The sequence below is a fragment of the Leucoraja erinacea genome, chromosome 28 (genome assembly GCF_028641065.1).
Source record: "Leucoraja erinacea ecotype New England chromosome 28, Leri_hhj_1, whole genome shotgun sequence".
In the NCBI taxonomy this organism is placed as follows: domain Eukaryota; kingdom Metazoa; phylum Chordata; class Chondrichthyes; order Rajiformes; family Rajidae; genus Leucoraja; species Leucoraja erinaceus.
In genome coordinates, this window is record NC_073404.1 from 2518470 (window position 1) to 2537667 (window position 19198).

At 48.2% G+C, this 19198-nt stretch overlaps 1 protein-coding gene across 6 annotated transcripts in view; it reads right to left on the minus strand.

The window, feature by feature from the left end:
• Positions 1 to 19198, minus strand: part of hnf1ba (HNF1 homeobox Ba) — a 148642-nt gene that overhangs the window by 52942 nt on the left and 76502 nt on the right. For 3 of the 6 annotated variants that reach the window (XM_055657515.1, XM_055657511.1, XM_055657510.1), the window contains exons 5-6: positions 6185 to 6304; positions 818 to 978 (exon numbers count right to left, since the gene is read on the minus strand). In XM_055657515.1, the coding sequence (XP_055513490.1) occupies positions 818 to 978; positions 6185 to 6304 (281 nt within the window). The remainder of the gene's footprint in view (positions 1 to 817; positions 979 to 6184; positions 6305 to 19198) is intronic. The other 3 variants (XM_055657516.1, XM_055657514.1, XM_055657513.1) reach the window with 1 other exon arrangement.

Consider the following 19198-nt stretch of genomic DNA (forward strand, 5'->3'; position numbering starts at 1 on the left):
CGAGTTCGAATCAGGGGAAACTCGGGAGAACTTTTGAATGACCTCGTACAGTGGGACAGCCCCTTTAGTTTGTTTTCTCTGTAATGTTGGAGGTCACAGAGAGTCCTGATAGAGGTATATAACATGTTGAGAGGCATAGATAGGGTAGACAGTCAGAACCTTTCTCCCAGGATGGAGACATCAAATTATCAGCTTTAAGGTGAGAGGGGCAAAGTTTAAAGGGGCAGGTTTTTTTTACACAGGTGGGTGCCTGGAACGCGTTGCCGGGTGGTGGTGGTGGTGGAGGCAGATATGATAATGGCGTTTAAAAAGCTTTTGGATAGGTGCAGGGTGTGGATTATGTGCCGGCAGAGAAGAGTTGGTCTTGTCATCATGTCCAGCACAGATATTATGGGCTGAAGGGCCTGTGTCATAAACTATTCTATGTTCAATGTTCTGTGTTCTATCCGTTCCAGAGTTATCGAGGCGATGTAAAAACAGTGATGAATTAATTGACCTTATTATCAGCCTAAAAGTTGCTGGTGAGTAGTGCCGTGCCCGGATTGGAACTTTACAATGTATTCCAATCAATAAACTAAAGTGCTCTCTTTGTCAGTTTTATTGCTCCATCTCTGGATTTGCACCTTCCGAGCTCCACAGGCCAGGGGTTACTGCAAAACCTTTCAATCCACACTCACGTTGGGATTCCTGGCTTGCCTTTGTGACAGAGCTCCCATTGTTTGGTGCCAGAGCCTGTGGAACAGGCCCCCGTTTGTTTTCCCCTTCTCGGCCCTCTTATCTTATCAGCTCCGCGGTTACAATGGGCAGGTGTACTCACCATCTTACCGTCGGGCGACAGCAGATTGTGGCCCGGGTCCAGGTTTGCCGGCGAGACCTGCTGCAGCACCGTTTGGCTCGTCACCATGGCGCTGTTGCCGTGGTGACTGATTGCCGTGGAAGAGGGGGCCTCGTTGGCACCTTGCTGGCCGTATCGAACTCCTGCTCCGCGGAGGAAAAGAAAACACAATCGATTAGCGAAAAATCAATCGGCCCCCCAGAAATAAACCCAATTGTCACGTCATCTTTGAGTTGGCAAGGCCCAATTGAGAGCAAACATTTTACTTTTAAAAATACACACACACGAGATAAATGTTGACAAGGTGACGGGGGCAAAGGTGAGAGGTCGCTGGCGTGTTTGAGCATGTCAGTCAATGCTTCCCATCATGTGACAGGATGAGATGACCAAGTGGACACAAAGTGCTGGAGTAACTCAGCGGGACAGGCAGCATCTATGGAGCGAGGTTTCTGGTCGAGACCCTTCTTCAGACTTCCCCAGATCCGAGACGTCACCCATTCCCTTCTCTCCAGAGATGCTGCCTGTCCCGCTGAGTTACTCCGGCGTTTTGTGTCTATCTTCGGTGTAAACCAGCATCTGCAGTTCCTTCCTACACAAACTATTCCATGTCGGCCAAAAGAGGCAGTGAATGTTATAAATGTAAAAGAAAAAACCAAGAACAATCAAACGTAGCAAAATGAAGGGTTTCATTCTTTTCTAGTCTTTAATCATTCACCTCTAAATTAAAGCTGCTCTGCTCAACAAACGATGACTTAAGAATGTCCAACTTGGTCCTTTGATTTCCAGTGCCACACTATCCACCATCTCAGTATCTCAAGCGAAAACTAATGGGTGACGTTTTGGGTCGAGATTCTTCATCAGACTCTGATGAAAGGTCCCAACCCCAAACGTCACCTGTTCCTTCTCCCCAGCGATGCTGCCTGACCCCCTGAGTTACTCCAGCTTTTTGTGTCTATCTTCGGTGTGAACCGGCATCTGCAGTTTCTTCTTACACATCCCATTAACCATGACCAGTTTAGTCAGACGTCCCAAAAGGGACTCTGGATCTAACTGATCTATCGAAGATAGTTAACCTACTTGGTTCGTCATCAACACTGGGGCAGAATCCTGGAGCCTCTAACATTCAGCCTCACATAATCCTTGAGGGCTCATGGCTTCATTGGATGGATGGTTCCAATGGCCAAGCAGTAGGAAGTTTCAAGGTCTCAAGGTCAATTTAAGCATTCTGTGTCACACCGTACAGTTAGTGGTCATGCAGCACAAAAACAGGCCCTGTGACTCAACTTGTCCACATCGACCAACATGCCCCATCCAAGCCAGTCCCATTTGCCTGCATTTGGTCCATATCCAAACCTTTCCCTATCCATGCATCTGTCCAAGTATCGTTCAAATACTGTTATAGTACCTGCCTCAACTACCTACTCTGGCAACTCATTCCATACATCCACTACCCTCTGAGTGTAAAAGTTGCCCCTTGGGTTCATATTAAATCTTGTCCTTCTCCCATGTCCTCTGGTTCTTGATTCCTTGGTAAAAGACTGTGAGCATTCACCTTATCAATTCCCCTCATTATATTATACAGCTCTAAGGGAACACTCCTTAGCCTCCTGCAGTCCAAGGAATAAAGTCCCAGCTTGTCCAATCTCTCCCAATAGTTCAGGCCCTCGAGTCCTGACAACATCCATGCTGATTTTGTGTGTTAATGTACACCCCGTGCTCCTCTTTGTATGACAGCAGTAGAGCACTAGAACAGGCCATTTGGCCCACAAGGCCTGTGCTGAGCATAGCTAAGATCATCACTTAACTCCTGCACCTAACCCATATCCCACAAATCCATGTGCCTATCCAAAAGTAAATCTCACTGACGTTTCTGCTACAACTATCAACCCCTGCAGCACATTCCAGGCACCCACCACCCTCTGTGTAAAAACCTGCCCCGCACATATAGACAATAACCGTTCTAAATGGCTTACTCCTTATTCTTAAACTGTGGCCCCTGGTTCTGGACTCCCCCAACATCGGGAACAAGTTTCCTGCCTCTAGTGTGTCCAAGCCCTTAACATGTCCTTCAAACTTTTGCCCAAGATCCCTCTGCTCATCAACACTGTAAAGGTCATGCCATTCATTGTGTATTTCCCCCTTACAGCTGACCTCCCAAAGTGCGACACCCCACACTGGCTCATCTGTCATCTCGCCGCCCATTGCAGTAGCTGATCTGCATCCCGGCTGTATACTTTGACAGCATTCCTCACAGTTTGCAATGGCAGGGATCCTGGAATCATCTGCAACCTTACTAACCAGCCCCTGTACATTAATATCATTTATATGTATCATAAGTAGCAGTGGTCCCAACACAGACCCCTGGCCACAGACCTCCATCCTGAATATTGTCCTTCCACCACAACCCTGTGTCTTGTAGCAGTAAGCCGGTTCTGAATCCATTCGTGCAAGTACCACTAATACCGTGCAGCTTCATCTTATGGATCAGCCAAGCATCAGGGACCTTATCAAACACCTTACTGAAATCCATGCAGACAACACCTCATCGATCACCTTCGTCACCTTATCAAAAATCTCAATTCAAGTTAGTAATGGATAACCTGCCATGTATGAAGCCATGGTGACTGTCCCTAACTAACCCATTCTCTTCCAAGGTAGACAAAAATGCTGGAGAAACTCAGCGGGTGCAGCAGCATCTATGGAGCGAAGGAAATAGGCAACGTTTCGGGCCGAAACCCTGAAGGAAATAGGCAACGTTTCGGGCCGAAACCCTGAAGGAAATAGGCAACGTTTCGGGCCGAAACCCTGAAGGAAATAGGCAACGTTTCGGGCCGAAACCCTTCTGGGTTTCGGCCCGAAACGTTGCCTATTTCCTTCGCTCCATAGATGCTGCAGCACCCGCTGAGTTTCTCCAGCACTTTTGTGTACCTTTGATTTTCCAGCATCTGCAGTTCCTTCTTATGCCCATTCTCTTCCAAATGGGAGTAAATACTATCTCAGAGAATCCTCTCCATTAACTTCCCTACGGCTGTCGGCCTAGAATTCCCTGCATCCTCTCTACTTCCCGTCTTAAATGATGGAACAACATGAGCTAGTCCCCGGTGCTCTGGGACCTCACCTGTGGCTGGAGAAGATGCAAACGCTCTTCCCCAAGAGCCCCGCTATCTTCTCTCTTGACCCACTCAATAACCTGGGCTGAAATGGGAAGTGTGGCACGGTGGTGCAGCGGTAGAGTTGCTGCCTTACAGCACCAGGGACCCGGGTTCAATCCTGACTACAGGTGCTGTCTGTACCTTCTCCCTGTGACCTGCATGCCTTTTTTCCCCCCGGGATCTTCGGTTTCCTTCCACACTCCAAAGACATACAAGTCTGTAGGTAAATGGGCTGGGTATGAATGTAAAATTGACCCTAGTGTGTAGGATAGTGTTAGTGTGCGGGTCGGCACGGACTCGGTGGGCCAAAGGGCCTGTTTCCGCGCTGTATCTTTCCAGCCAGTACTTAAATTGGTTTGGATTATTTTTGTAGTCTGTTATGCCTACCAGGCCAAATAGATTCTGCATGGATATCTCAAGGGTTAGTTGGCAATCTGATTAAAATATATCTGTAGCATCACATTAATAGCATAGAGATACAGCTTGGAAACAGGCCCTTTGACCCATCAAGTCAATGCCGACCATCGATCACACGTTCACACTAGTGCTGTGTTATCCTACACTCTTACACACTGGGGGCAAATTTACAGAGGTCCAATTAACCTACAAACCTGCACATCTTTTGAATGTGTGGAGCGCCCAGGAGAAAACCCATGCAGCCACAGGGAGAACGTGCAAACTCCACACAGACAGCACCCAAGATCAGGATCGAACCGGGGACTCTGCCGCAGTGAGGCAGCAGCTCTACCACCTGCGCCACTGTGCCGCCCCATATAACTAACATATAGTACCAACTAGCCCCACGTAATATGATCTAACTTGGTGCTGGGGGCTAAGAACAGATAGCCGTTATGTGGCACTATGATTATTTAGTGATAGGTTAGGATAAGTGTAAGACAGGGTGTGAGTGTTTAGCATTTGCTGGAGTGAACTAATCGCCTCTAGTTTCCGTTATTTAGTAGATAGTGTTGGCATAGGGGGTGAGAGCAGGTATTGAGGGGGTGGTTCGGGGATAGTTGAGACTTCCTGATGTGTGGTGGGCCTAACTCAACCAACACCAGTGAAGGGAGGGGCCCACTTGATAACCACAATGATATACGCATTCACACTGATTAGTTTTGATGTTAGCATGTACACAGCTTATTATTGCATATGGAGTTAGTTATTGTCCTGCAGCATGTGTGTTTCAGCAATTTAGATACTACTTTGGTTTTGGGCTTAGTTTTCTCGGTTGAGCGCTTAAAATCCTGGTGTTATAGCATATGTGGGCGGCACAGCGGTAGAGTTGCGCCAGGGACCCGGGTTCGATCCCGACTACGGGTGCAGTCTGTACGGGGTTTGTATGTTCTCCCCGTGACCTGCGTGGAATATCCAGGGGATCCTCCCTCACTCCAAAGACATGCAGGTTTAAACGTTAATTGGCTTTGGTAAAATTGTAAATTGTCCCTAGTGTGTGTAGGAGAGTGTTAGTGTGCGGGATCACTGGTTGGCGCAGACTCGGTGGGTCGAAGGGCCTGTTTCCATGCTGTATCTCTAAACTAAACTAAACTAGTACTTTGTGTTTTGATAGTAATTTAATGTAACGTGCAGAATTGTCACAAGAACATTATTCTGCCTGTTCAGTGTTGCTTTAAGCCCTGCCTTCCTGAACAAACAGGTTCAAGCCAGGACTGCTCCTTCATAAGTGATAGCAGAATGAGGCCATTCGGCCCATCAAGTCTACTCCGCCATTCAATCATGGCTGATCTATCCCTCCCTCCTAACCCCATACTCCTGCCTTCTCCCCATAACCCCTGACCCCCGCACTGATCAAGAATATCTGCTTTAACAATATCTATTGACTTGGCCTCCACAACCTCCTGTGGCGATGAATTCCACAGATTCACCACCCTCTGACTAAAGAAATTCCTCCTCATCTCCTTCCTAAAGGACCGTTCTTTAATTCTGAGACTGCGACCTCTGGTGCTAGACTCTCCCACTAGTGGAACCATCCTCCCCACATCTGCTCTATCCAGGCCTTTCACTGTGGCTTATGTGAGTAGATGGGGAGTCTCTCAGTTGACAGTGAGGATGGGGGAGAGGGGGTTGGGGTGGAGAGGCTCCCCAGCTGAGAATTAGCCCCGGAGATGCCTCGGGCTGGCTGGGCGAGTTTTGTTAGTGAGGCGTGAGAAGATAAAAGCACTACCTCCTGGCTCACCCTGACTGAACAGCATCTCCTGCCAGCTGGCCATGGTGGGGCACTGATGGTTGTGGAGATGATCATAGCCAAGAGCACCTTGACTTCCTTCATGAAGGAAGATGCCGGGCAGCGGGTGGCCTAGGAGGGAAGAAAGGGGAGGAAATGGGGGAGGAAGAAAAGAAAGACAAACAAAAATAGAGAAATAAATGTAACAAAAAAACATGGATGGGCATCAACAAAAACTGCATTTCCGTTGCACCAACCCCGTGTGCGGGAATGAAAGAGCGTACATTGGTACAAAACGCTCCCCGTCCCCGGGACAATTTTGAGCGCTGCTCGTGGAGTTAGCGCTGAAGCCCGGCTGCCATTGCACAGCAAGATCCCACAAACGGCAATACGACTGGACATTTTGGTTTAGACTTCAGGAGTAAATATTAGCCAGAACTGAGAGGAACGTACTTCAGGAAAGGGCAAATGTCACTTGCCCATGAGAGAGGTTCTCGGGAAATGACAGAAGCAGAATCAGGCCATTCGGCCCATCAAGCCTACTCCGTCATTCATTCATGGCTGATCTATCTCTCCCTCTCAACCCCATTCTCCTGCCTTCTCCCCATAACTCCTGACACCCGCACTAATGAAGAATCCATCTATCTCTGCTTTAAACATATCCATTGACTTGGCCTCCACAGCCTTCTGTGGCAAGATGGGTCCTCAGTTTAACCCAGGCTACAATGTCAGCTGATATTTTGGTGTTCAAGTCAATGGACAATAAACAATACACAATAGGTGCTGGAGGAGGCCATTCGGCCCTTTGAGCCAGCACCGCCATTCATTGTGATCATGGCTGATCATCCCCAATCAGTACCTCGTTCCTGCCTTCTCCCCATATCCCCTGACTCCGCTATCTTTAAGAGCCCTATCTAGCTCTCTCTTGAAAGCATCCAGAGAACTGGCCTCCACCGATCTCTGAGGCAGAGAATTCCACAGACTCTGTGTGAAAAAGCGTTTGCTCATCTCTGTTCTAAATGGCTTACCCCCACAAATGGGACTCAGTCATTCCCTCTTCTCTCCTCTCCCATCAGGCAAGAGGGACAGCACACCTCCAGATTTAGGGATGTTTCTTCCCAGCTGTTGTCAGGCAACTGAATCGCCCTACCACCAACTAGAGAGCTGTCCAGGCCTACTATCTACCTAATTGGATTCCCTTGGACTATCTTTAGTCAGACTTTACTGGACTTTATCACTTGTATTCAGGTCTGGACACCATGTTATAGGAAAGATGTTGTCAAGCTGGAAAGGGTACAGAGAGGATTTACAAGGACGTTGCCAGGACTAGAGGGTCTGAGCTATAGGGAGAGGTTGAGTAGGCTGGGACTCTATTCCTTGGAGCACAGGAGGATGAGGGGTATCTTATAGAGGTGTATAAAATCATGAGAGGAATAGATCGGGTAGATGCGTAGAGTCTCTTGCCCAGAGTAGTGGAATCAAGGACCAGAGGACATAGGTCTCAGGTGAAGGGGAAAAGATTTAATCTGAGGGGTAACTTTTTCATCACAAAGGGAACTTAGTTGAGGCTGGGACTATCCCAATATTTAAGAAACAGTTAGATAGGTACATGGATAGGACAGGTTTGGAGGGATATGGACCAAATGTGGGCAGTTGGGACTAGTGTAGCTGGGACATGTTGGCTGGTGTGGGCAAGTTGGGCCGAAGGGCCTATTTATCACTCTATGACTAAATGCTATTCATGTTATTTCCGTTTATCCTGTATCTGTACACAGCGGGCGGCTCGATTGTTGTCTTTCCGCTGACTGGATAGCACGGAATAAAAGCTGTTCCCTGTACCTCAGTGCACGTGACAATAAACTAAACTGAAACTTAACTCAATCAAGCTTCATTGGCTTAATCCACTGACAGCCCACCCACCAAGGCAAGCCCCGCACTGAGGAAATATGGTAATGAATGAACTAAACCGCAATCTTACAGCAAGAGGGGCAGCATCAGCAAAGTTGTAGCAAAGATGCAGTCGGATCATGGATTTACAAAGGCAGGGGAGAAGTTAATGAAGAAGTGTGGCACAGTGGCGCAGCGGGTAGAGCTGCTGCCTCACAGCGCCACAGAGCCAGGATCAAACCTAACTTTGGGTGCTGTCTGTGTGGAGTTTGCACCTTCTCCCTCCGTGGGTTGTTTCCTCCAGGTGCTCCGGTTTCCTCCTACATTCCAACGATGTGCAGGTTTGTGGGTGAATTGGCCCTGTGTACATTGCCACTGGCATGTAGGGAGTGGATGAGAGAGTGGGAGAACACAGAACTAGTATGTACACAGGTGATCGATGGTCGGCATGGACATGACGGGTCGAAGGGCCTGTTTCTGGCCTGTATCTCTAAATGAAACTAAACTAAGCTGACTCACTAGGACGGGACTCGAGATAAATAGAAGATTTGAATTCTTATGTTCCAAGGATGGAACAATTTGAATTACAAACCATTTTCTCTATGTAGATGTTTAAGAAGGAACTGCAGATGCTGGAAAATCGAAGGTAGACAAAAATGCTGGAGAAACTCAGCGGGTGCGGCAGCATCTATGGAGCGAAGGAAATAGGCAACGTTTTGGGTCGAAACTCTTCTTCAGACTGATGTGAGGGTGGAGGGGTGGGGGGGGAGGAGGAAGAAAGGAAGAGGAGGAGCCAGTGGGCTGAGGGAGAGCTGAGAAGGGGAGGAGAAAGTAAGGACTACCTGAAATTGGAGAAGTCAATGTTCATACCGCTGGGGTGTAAACTGCCCAAGTGAAACATGAGGTGCTGCTCCTCCAATTTACGGTGGTCCTCCCTCTGGCCATGGTGGAGGCCCAGGACAGAAAGGTCGGATTGGGAATGGGAGGGGGAGTTGAAGTGCTGAGCCACCGGGAGATCAGGTTGGTTATTGCGAACCGAGCGGAGGTGTTGGGCGATGCGGTCGCCAAGCCTGCGCTTGGTCTCACCGATGTAGAGCAGCTGACATCTAGAGCAGCGGATGCAATAGATGAGGTTGGAGGAGGTGCAGGTGAACCTCTGCCTCACCTGGAAAGACGGCTTGGGTCCTTGAATGGAGTCAAGGGGGGGAGGTAAAGCGACAAGTGTAGCATTTTCTGCGGTTGCAGGGGAAAGTGCCCGGAGAGGGGGTGGGAAGGGACGAATTGACCAGGGAGTTACGGAGGGAGCGGTCTCTGCGGAAAGCAGACAGGGGAGGAGATGGGAAGATGTGGCCAGTGGTGGGATCCCGTTGGAGGTGGCGAAAATGTCGGAGGACTATTTGTTGTATGTGACGGCAGGTGGGGTGGACGGTGAGGACACGGGGGACTCTGCCCTTGTGACGAGTGGGGGGGTGGGGGGGGGTGGGGAGTGAGAGCAGAGTCACGGGGTATAGAAGAGACCCTGGTGAGAGCCTCATCTATGGTAGAAGAGGGGAAGCCCCCATTCTCTAAAGGATAATCTGTTGTATGTGATGGCTGGTGGGGTGGAAGGTGAGGACACCTTTCATTATGTTGTTCAGTTATTGTAACCTTTGTTGTTTGTTCGTCATTCGAAGGCATTACCTCTTGCAGTAACAAAGAGAGCAGGGTTAACGTGCCTACTGGAGCAGCGCACACATATCCAGGACAAACATTGAGCAATGCAATCTCTGTCACCATTTCACTGACGACTACTTCCGTCATATTTATCACACTGTGATACTTGTTTGCTATTTGAGTAACTCCTCTCTGTTCACAGACTCAGACAGATTGCAAGTGAGTAATTAGTCATCGACCCACAGCACAGAAACAGACCCAACTCGTTTGTGCCGTCCAAGATGCGCTGTCTACATTTGCCTTGTCCCGTTTGGACCCATATGCCTCCACACCTTTAACGGTGGCACAGGGGTAGAGCTGCTGCCTCACAGCGTCAGAGACCCGGGCTCGATCCTTACTAGGGGTGCTGTCTGTGCAGAGTTTGCACGTTTTTCCTGTGATCGCTTTTTTCCCCTCCACTCTCCTCCCACACGCCAAAGACCTACAGATTTTTTAGGTTTATTGACTTCAGTAAAAATTGTAAATTGTCTCTAGTGTGTGGGGATGGTGCTAGTGTACAGGGTGGTTGCTGGCCGGTGGGCCGAAGCAGGCACGGAAATAAATCGCTGTCAAAACACGAGGGGGACACAATTTCTTGGCGGCCGCACGCGAGCATACGCACACACGCGAGGCTTCGGCCGTGGGCCCTGTGTGCGGTAACATCGGGAGCTGACCTGGTTGGTGACCGACTCCGAACTCCAGCAACAGCAGCTTTGTCCACCCTGAATCGTGGGGCTTCAATCGGCCCGTTCACGGGGGCTTTCGTCAGCCGGCGGGAGCCAACATCGGGATCGCCTCGACGCAGCAGTTTGATTTTAAGCCTCCCCGGGCGCTGAAAGGCCCAGCGATCGGCCTGATTCAACCCTTACAAAGCGGCTGATAAAGTCCGGATTACAAAAGGTGGGGGAGATTGTCCCCCACCTCTCAAAGCATGGGGGGACGTGTCCCCCCCATCCCCCCCCAGGACTTCCGCCCGTGGGCCGAAGGGCCTGTTTCCATGATGTATCTCTACATTATCCAGTAACCAGACCAAGTCCTGCCTCAACTACCTCCTCTGGCAGCTCTTCCACATTCCCACCATCTTCTGAGTGATAAAGTTGCCCTTTAGGTTTGTATTAAGTCTTGCCCCTCTCACCTTAAACCTATGTCCTCTTATTTTCGATTCCCCTACTCTACCCTGCTTGCAACAGTATCGCAGGCACATAGACACAGACAAACATATCAATTCACCCCAATCTATTCCCCTCATGATATCATACACCTTTATAAGATTACCTCTCACCCTCCTGCACTCCAAGTAATAAAATCCTAGCCTGCCCAAACACTCCCGAGAGCTCAGTCCCTCAAGTCCTGGCAATATCCTCTCAAATCTTCTCTGCACTTCTCCAGCTTAATGCCATTCACCCAAAGCAGTGTGGCCAGAACTAAACACCTCACTAATATCTTGTATAGCTGTGCATCTAACGTCCAAACTTCTGTACTCAATACCCTGACGGATGATGGACAATGTATTGAATATGTTTCTTGGCCATTCTATCTAACTGTGACTCAACTTTCAGGGAACTGTGATGCTGCACTCTGAGATCCCTCTTCTCTATTGGCCCAAGGCCCTGCCACTCACTGTCAATGTCCTGCCCTGGTTGGACTTCCCAAAATGCAACAGCTCACACTTATCTGTTCATATGTTCAAAAGTCATGGGAGCATAATTAGTCCATTCGGCCCATCAAGTCTACTCCACCATTCAATCATGGCTGATCTTTCTCTTCCTCTCAACTCCATTCTCCTGCCTTCTCCCCATAACCCCTGAGACCCGCACTAATAAAGAATCTGAATCCCTGCCTTGAAAATATCCACTGACTTGGCCTCCACAGCCGTCTGTGGCAATGAATTGCACAGATTCCACCACCCTCTGACTAAAGAAATTCCTCCACATTTGCTTTCTAAAGGTACGTCCTTTAATTCCGAAGCTCTGCCCTCTGGTCCGAGACTCTCCCACCAGTGGAAACATCCTCTCCACATCCATTCTATTCAGGACTTTCACTATTCAGTCAGCTTTAATGAAGTCCTCCCTCATCTTTCTCAGCTCCAGCAAGTACAGGCCCAGTGCCATCAAACGCTCACCAAACCACCATTAATGTGCAGGAAGGAACTGCAGGTGCTGGTTTAAACCGAAGATAGACACAAAAAACTGGAGTAGCTCAGCGGGTCAGACAGCATCTCTGGAGAAAAGGAATATATGTGATGTTTCGGGGCAATTTACAGAGGGCCAATAAACCTACAAACCTGCAAACGTCGTAGGGATGAAGAAGGAGACCGAAGCACCCAGAGGAAATCCACACGGCCACAGGGAGAACGTGCAAACTCCACACAGAAACCCCCATGGTCAGGATCAAGCCTGGTTCTCTGGTGCTCTGCTAGCTGTGCTACTGTGCCTCCTATTAGCTATTATTTATTAGCAGGTACACGAAAAAGCTGTAGAAACTCAGCGGGTGCAGCAGCATCTATGGATCGAAGGAAATAGGCAACGTTTCGAGCCGAAACCCTTCTTCAAACGTTGCCTATTTCCTTCGCTCCATAGATGCTGCTGCACCCGCTGAGTTTCTCCAGCTTTTTTGTGTACCTTCGATTTTCCAGCATCAGCAATTCCTTCTTCCACACATTATTTATTAGCAGGTTACACAAAAAAGCTGGAGAAACTCAGCGGGTGCAGCAGCATCTATGGAGCGAAGGCAATAGGCAACGTTTCGGGCCGAAACCCTTCTTCAGACTGATCGGGGGCGGGGGTGGGTGGGGACAAGAAAGGGAAAAGGAGGAGTAGCCCGAAGGCTGGGGGATGGGAGGAGACAGCAGGGGGGCTGAGGAAGGGGAGGAGACAGCAAGGACTAACAAAATTGGGAGAATTCGATGTTCATGCCCCCGGGGTGCAGACTCCCCAAACGGAACATTCTGATTGAGGGTTGATCACCAATTTGGTGCTAGAATTATTTTTAATCCCGACTATGGGGTGCTGTCTGTACGGAGTTTGCACGTTCTCCCCGTGAGTTTTCTCTGGGATCTTCGGTTTCCTCCCACACTCAAAGACGTGCAGGTTTGTAGGTTACAAATGTAAATTGTCCCTAATGTGTGTAGTTTGGCATTAATGTACAGGGATTGCTGGTCGGTACAGACTCGGTGGGCCGAAGGGCCTGTTTCCCCAGCGTATATCTAAACTAAACTCAACTACTGTAAATGGGACAGAGTTATGGAGTCCATTGCTATGACATGTCAATGACTAAAAATCAATTTTGAGAAAGCTTTTGTAGGGGTTTGTCACTCTTCCATATAAACACAGTGGTAGACCCTTTCGTTGCCTGTATTGGAATGGGTGGCCTTGTAAATAGAAGCAGGATAATAAACCACTTAATTGGTTCTGTAGCTCAACCTGCTAAACAATGTCCCGAGACCAATAAAAAAAACTTTATTTTATAACTCCAGCCTCCAATAAAACTGTCAAAAGTAGTCGAGCCCATGGTAGCGATGACCATCAACAGTATCTAGGCATAATTATACAGTGTAGAACAGTTCCTCCAGCTGCCCACACCGACCAACAACAGTTCTCCTCAGATGTCTCATTTTCACACCTTACCCTTCCATATCTCTGTGTTTTCCATTCCCCTGAAGGGCCTGTCCCACTTTTTTCGATTTCTTTCGGCGAATGCCGGCACCCGTCAGAGTCCCAGCAGGTCACCGACAGTGTTGAACGTGTTGAAAATCCAGCGGCGACCAGGAAAAGGTACGGCCCTTTGGGCGACTACGCACGACCATCCAGGCGTCACCCCGCGCGCGACATGTCGCCTGCTTGGTTCATGGGTAGTCTTTGCCCAAAAAGTCGTACCTTCTTCTGGTCGCCGGCAGTCGCCGAAAAAAAATCGCTTATGTGGGACAGGCCTTTGACTCTCAGTGTGAAGAAGGGTCCTGACCCAAAATGTCACCCCTTCCTTCTCTCCAGAGATGCCGTCTGTCCCACGGAGTTACTCCAGCATTTTGTGTCTATCTTCGGTGTAAACCAGCATTTGCAGTTCCTTCCTACCCATCCATCCGCACGGGAGACTGGTGACTAAAATGATAGCACATGGTATTGGGGGTGGAATGTTAACACGGATAGAGAATTGGTTGGCAGACCGGAAGCAAAGAGTAGGAGTGAACGGGTCCTTTTCAGAATGGCAGGCAGTGGCGAGTGGAGTGCCGCAAGGCTTGGTGTTGGGGCCGCAACTGTTTACCATATATATTAATGATTTGGAAGAGGGAATTAGGAGCAACACCAGCAAGTTTGCGGATGACACAAAGCTGGACGGCAGTGTGAACTGTGAAGAGGATGTTAGGAGGTTGCAGGGTGACCTGCACAGGTTGAGTGAGTGGGCAGATGCGTGGCAGATGCAGTATAATATAAATAAATGTGAGGTTATCCACTTTGGCGGCAAAAACAAGGGGGCGGATTATTATCTCAATGGGGTTAGGTTTGGTAAGGGGAAGGTGCAGCGAGACCTGGGCGTCCTTGTACACTGAAATTTGACGTGCAGGCACAGCAGGCAGTGAAGAAAGCTGATGGAATGTTGGTCTTCATAACAAGAGGATTTCAGTATAGGAGTAAAGAGGTTCTTCTGCAGTTGTATAGGGCTCTGGTGAGACCACATCTGGAGTATTGTGTACAGTTTTGGTCTCCTAATTTGAGGAAGGACATCCTTGTGATTGAGGCAGTGCAGCGTAGGTTCACGAGATTGATCCCTGGGACTGTCAGATTAGGAAAGATTGAAAAGACTTGGCTTGTATTCACTGGAGTTTAGAAGGATGAGGGGGTTTCTTGTAGAAACATATAAAATTATAAAAGGACAGGACAAGGAAAAATGTTCCCAATGTTGGGCGAATCCAGAACTAGGGGCCACAGTCTTAGAATAAAGGGGAGGTCATTTAAGACTGAGGTGAGAAAAAACCTTTTCACCCAGAGAGTTGTGAATTTATGGAATTCCCTGCCACAGAGGGCAGTGGAGGCCAAGTCACTGGATGGATTTAAGAGAGAGTTAGATAGAGCTCTAGGGGCTAGTGGAGTCACCCGTGGTCAGGATCGAACCCGGGTCTCTGGCGCTGTGAGGCAGTGACAGTACCAATGTGCCACCCTAGCTGAAAGAAAAAAATGAAGAGACTCTTGGATAGGCATATGGATAGGAAAGGCCGAGAGGGACATGGGCCAAATGCAGATGAATGGGACTAGCTTAGATGGGGCATCTTGCTCGGCATGTATGATTCTGTGACATCCGAGTTATTTAACATGCAGATCCGTTTTCTGGAACAAGTTTTGAATTGACTACACTTATAAGACATCGTGACAAACCTTTCCTTGAGTTTCTTCCTTGGGGAAGTTGTGAGACATCACTATTTAAAACAAAATAGCTGAGCAAGATATAGAATGCAAAAATCAAAAGCTAATCATATCATTACAAAATTAGATAGAGCAACTTCAACTCCAAGTATTCCAAGAGTAACCAATTGTTTTATTAGCGTTAATGTTTACCTGGATTTGGTGAACTCGATGGGCCAAAGGGTCTGGTTCCATGCTGTATCTCTAAATCAATCCAAGTCTGTCCGACCTCTCCTTACGTCTAAGAGCCCATAATCATTGTGGGTAAACCGAATCTGCACTTTGTCCAAAATCTCCTCATCCCTCCTGAAGTGCCCTGGTGTCGAGACACCAACCACTCTCTCAATGTCAGCAAGGCAAAGGAGATAGTGATGGACTTCAGGAAGTGAAGCGGTCCACATACCCCAGTTTGCATTGACGGTGCTGAAGTGGAGATGGTTGAAAACTTCAAATTCCTAGGAGTCAATATCACCAACGACTTCTCCTGGACCATCCGTATTGAAGCAACGACCAAGAAAGCACACCAATGCCTCTACCTCCTTAGAAGGCTGAGGAAGTTCAGCATGTCCCCGACAATTCTCACCAACTTCTACAGATGTACCATAGGAAGCATTTTATCAGGATGGATCACAGCTTGGTTTGGGAACAGCTCCATCCAAGACGGCAAGAAATTGTAGCGAATTGTGGGCGCAGCCCAGACCATCACACAAACCGACCTCCTCCCTTCTATTGACTCCATCTATACCTCACGCTGCCTCAATAAGGCCAGCAGCATCATCAAGTACCAGTCACACCCTGGCCACTCCCTCTTCTCCCCTCTCGCATTGGGCAAAAGATATAGAAGTGTGAAAAGGCACACCTCCAGATTCGGGGACAGTTTCTTCCCAGCTGTTAACGGGCAACTGAATCATCCTACCACAACCAGAGAGCAGTGCTGAACTACTATCCACCTCTTTGGTGACCCTCAGACTATCTTTGATCGGACTTGGCTGGCTTTACCTTGCACTAAACGTTATTCCCTTATCAGGCAACTATACACTGTAAATGGCTCGATTGCAATCATGTTTTGTCTTTTCACTGTACCTCGGTACACGTGACAATAAACTAAACAGAAATACTCCAAATGCGGCCTAATATTTCTCCAGAGCAACTGTATCCAATCGGCCTGACCCACCTTTCTGCACCAGGGTCACATCCACTGCAAGATGGGGCAAGGGTCAATGGGGGGGGGTGGGGGGGGGGAGTTTTTGTTTGCTTTTGCATTGAAACACAACTGTTTGTGATGTTTTAAGCAGTTAGTTCATCCCAAGACTACTAAAGGTTTGGTTACACCTTAGCTTCAGGTTTATTATTGTCAAATGTACCGAGCGTATTTGTGGCATGCTATCCAGTCAGTGAAATGATTATACAAGCTGTCCACAGTGTCCAGATACAGGATAAAGGGAATAACGTTCAGTACAAGATAAAGTCCAGTAAAGTCCGATTAAAGACAGTCTGGGGGTCTCCATTAAAGATGTAAAGTTGAGGTGTTTCATTAGTATCGCAGGGGTTATGGGGAGAAGGCAGGAGAATGGGGATAGGAGGGAGAGTTAGATCAGCCATGATTGAATGACAGTAGACTTGATGGGCCGAATGGCCTAATTCTGCTCCTTTCATTGATGACCTTGTGACCTTAAATGCAACAAAGAAGATGATGCCATTTATCCAGATTCTAATTCTTAAACCTTAAATTGTGCAAAGTAATTCGTAAGTATTGAGCAGAGTGTATTGGGCATTTGGCCGAGTGCTGGTCTCACTATCCGTAGCCCCACACACTGGCCCAGATGCATGGACCTGTTGGAATTAGCCCTTTACATTCAAGAGACAGCCAGCCAGGCCTATAGCAGTGAGCAGGCCTGAGACAGCATAAGGCTGAGGCCCTTCCACAAAACTACCCCCACCCTGACGGTAAGCACAGAATGAACCTGGGCAATGGAAGAGATGCAAGACAGAGCCCCACTTGTAGGCTTCATACTTTAGACATACAGCATGGAAACAGGCCCTTCGGCCCACTAGGTCCATGCAGACCAGCGATCATCCTGTACACAAACACCATCCTACACACTAGGGACTATTTACACTTTTACCAAAGCCAATTAACCTACAAACCTGTACATCTTTGGAGTGTTGGAGGAAATAAGATTTATTTAATCAGAGGGTGGTGAATCTGTGGAATTCATTGCCACAGACGGCTGTGGAGGCCGTCGATGGATATTTTTAAGGTGGAGATTGACAGATTCTTCATTAGTACGGGTGTCAGGGGTTACGGGGAGAAGGCAGGAGAATGGTGTTGAGAGGGAGAGATAGATCAGCCATGATTGAATGGCGGAGTAGACTTGATGGGGCGAATGGCCTAATTCTGCTCCTAGAGCTTATGAATTGATCAACCAGGAGAATCCAAAAACCCAACGCTCACGGGGAGAACGTAAAAACTCTATACAGACAGCGCCCGTAGTCAGGATCGAACCCGGGTCCCCTGCGCTGTGAGGCAGCAACTCTACCGCTGCGCCACCATGCCGCCCCTGCACCAATCCTAGTTTAGTTGAAGTGAGAATAGTTACGGCGAAGGACAAAGCATGGCTGAAGAAGAGTTCAAGTTTTGAATCAGGATAAATTCACCAATGAGAAAAATTGGATTGGAAACTGTGACCTGAAGGAAGAGTGGGAGGCAATTGTGAGACTGTCAGAGAGAGGCCACAAGCATATTGGAGGAACCGCACCTCATATACGCTTGGGCAGCTTACAACCCAGTACCATTAGCCCCTTTGATCTGTGTTTTCACATCTTATCCTTCCATATCTCTATGTCTCCCTCTCCCCTGAATCTCAGTTTGAAGAAGGGTCTCGACCCAAAAGGTCACCCTTTTCCTTCTCTCCAGAGATGCTGCCTGTCCCGCTGAGTTACTCCAGCATTTTGAGCCTATCTTTGGTTTAAACCAGCATCTGCAGTTTGCCTTCCTACACATTGTGTCCAGCAATATGAAGATTGATTTCTCTAATTTCAAGTAAACCCGTGCATTCCCTCTCTCTCTAAAACCTCCCCCACCCTAGTCATCCTGCTAGTGTCACTGTTCACATCCGTTCGTCATCAACTCTTCCACAGCCAACAATGGACCATTGTGGGCTCCTTGGCCATCGGTGCCGGCTCTGATTCGTTCCGAACCTTTTCATACCTCTAGTTTCCCTCTCCCCTGACTCTGTCTGAAGAAGGGTCTCGACCCGAAACGTCACCTATTCCTCCTTTTCTCCATAGATGCTGCCTGACCCTCCAGTTACTCCAGTATTTTGTGTCTCTCTTGGGAGTATTGTGGTGTAAGGTTGAAATTTTAAACATAATTGGATCGCATTGGCAGATAAAATCAAGCTTTATAAACACTAAAGTGAGAGATTGAAGGAAAGAGTACAGTCTATTAGTGAACAAATCTGACTGCAAGGCAGAAGATACAGCTTTGAAACAGGCCCTTCGGCCCACTAAATCCATGCTGACCATCCATCACCCATTCACACTAATTCTACATGATCTCACTTTCTCATCCACGTATTGGGAGCAATTTACAGAAGCCAATTAACCAACAAACCCGCATGTCTTTGGGATGTGGGAGGAAACCCACGCAGTCACAGAGCGAATGTGCAAACTCCACACAGACAGCATCCGAGGTCAGGATCGAACCCGGGTCTCTGGCGCCGTGAGGCAGCGGCTCTACCCACGGAGCCACTGTGCCGCCACAGGTGTTGCGTGCTAAGACAATACATATTACAACTGTGCCATTTACAGTGTGTAATATGTCTGAATGAATAACTCCTGTCTCCCACAAACAGTGGGATGAAACACAGAAGGATAAATAGGAGGTGGAATGCAAAATACTGGTTATGATCATCATCGGGAGGAAATATTAAACGGTGTAATGCATCTAAATGTGGATAAATCATCAGAGTCTTGTAGCTCAGGCTCCAATCTGGGATGGGGGAGGGGGTCGTGGGATAGGGTTACTGTGACATCCTTTTCCAACTCA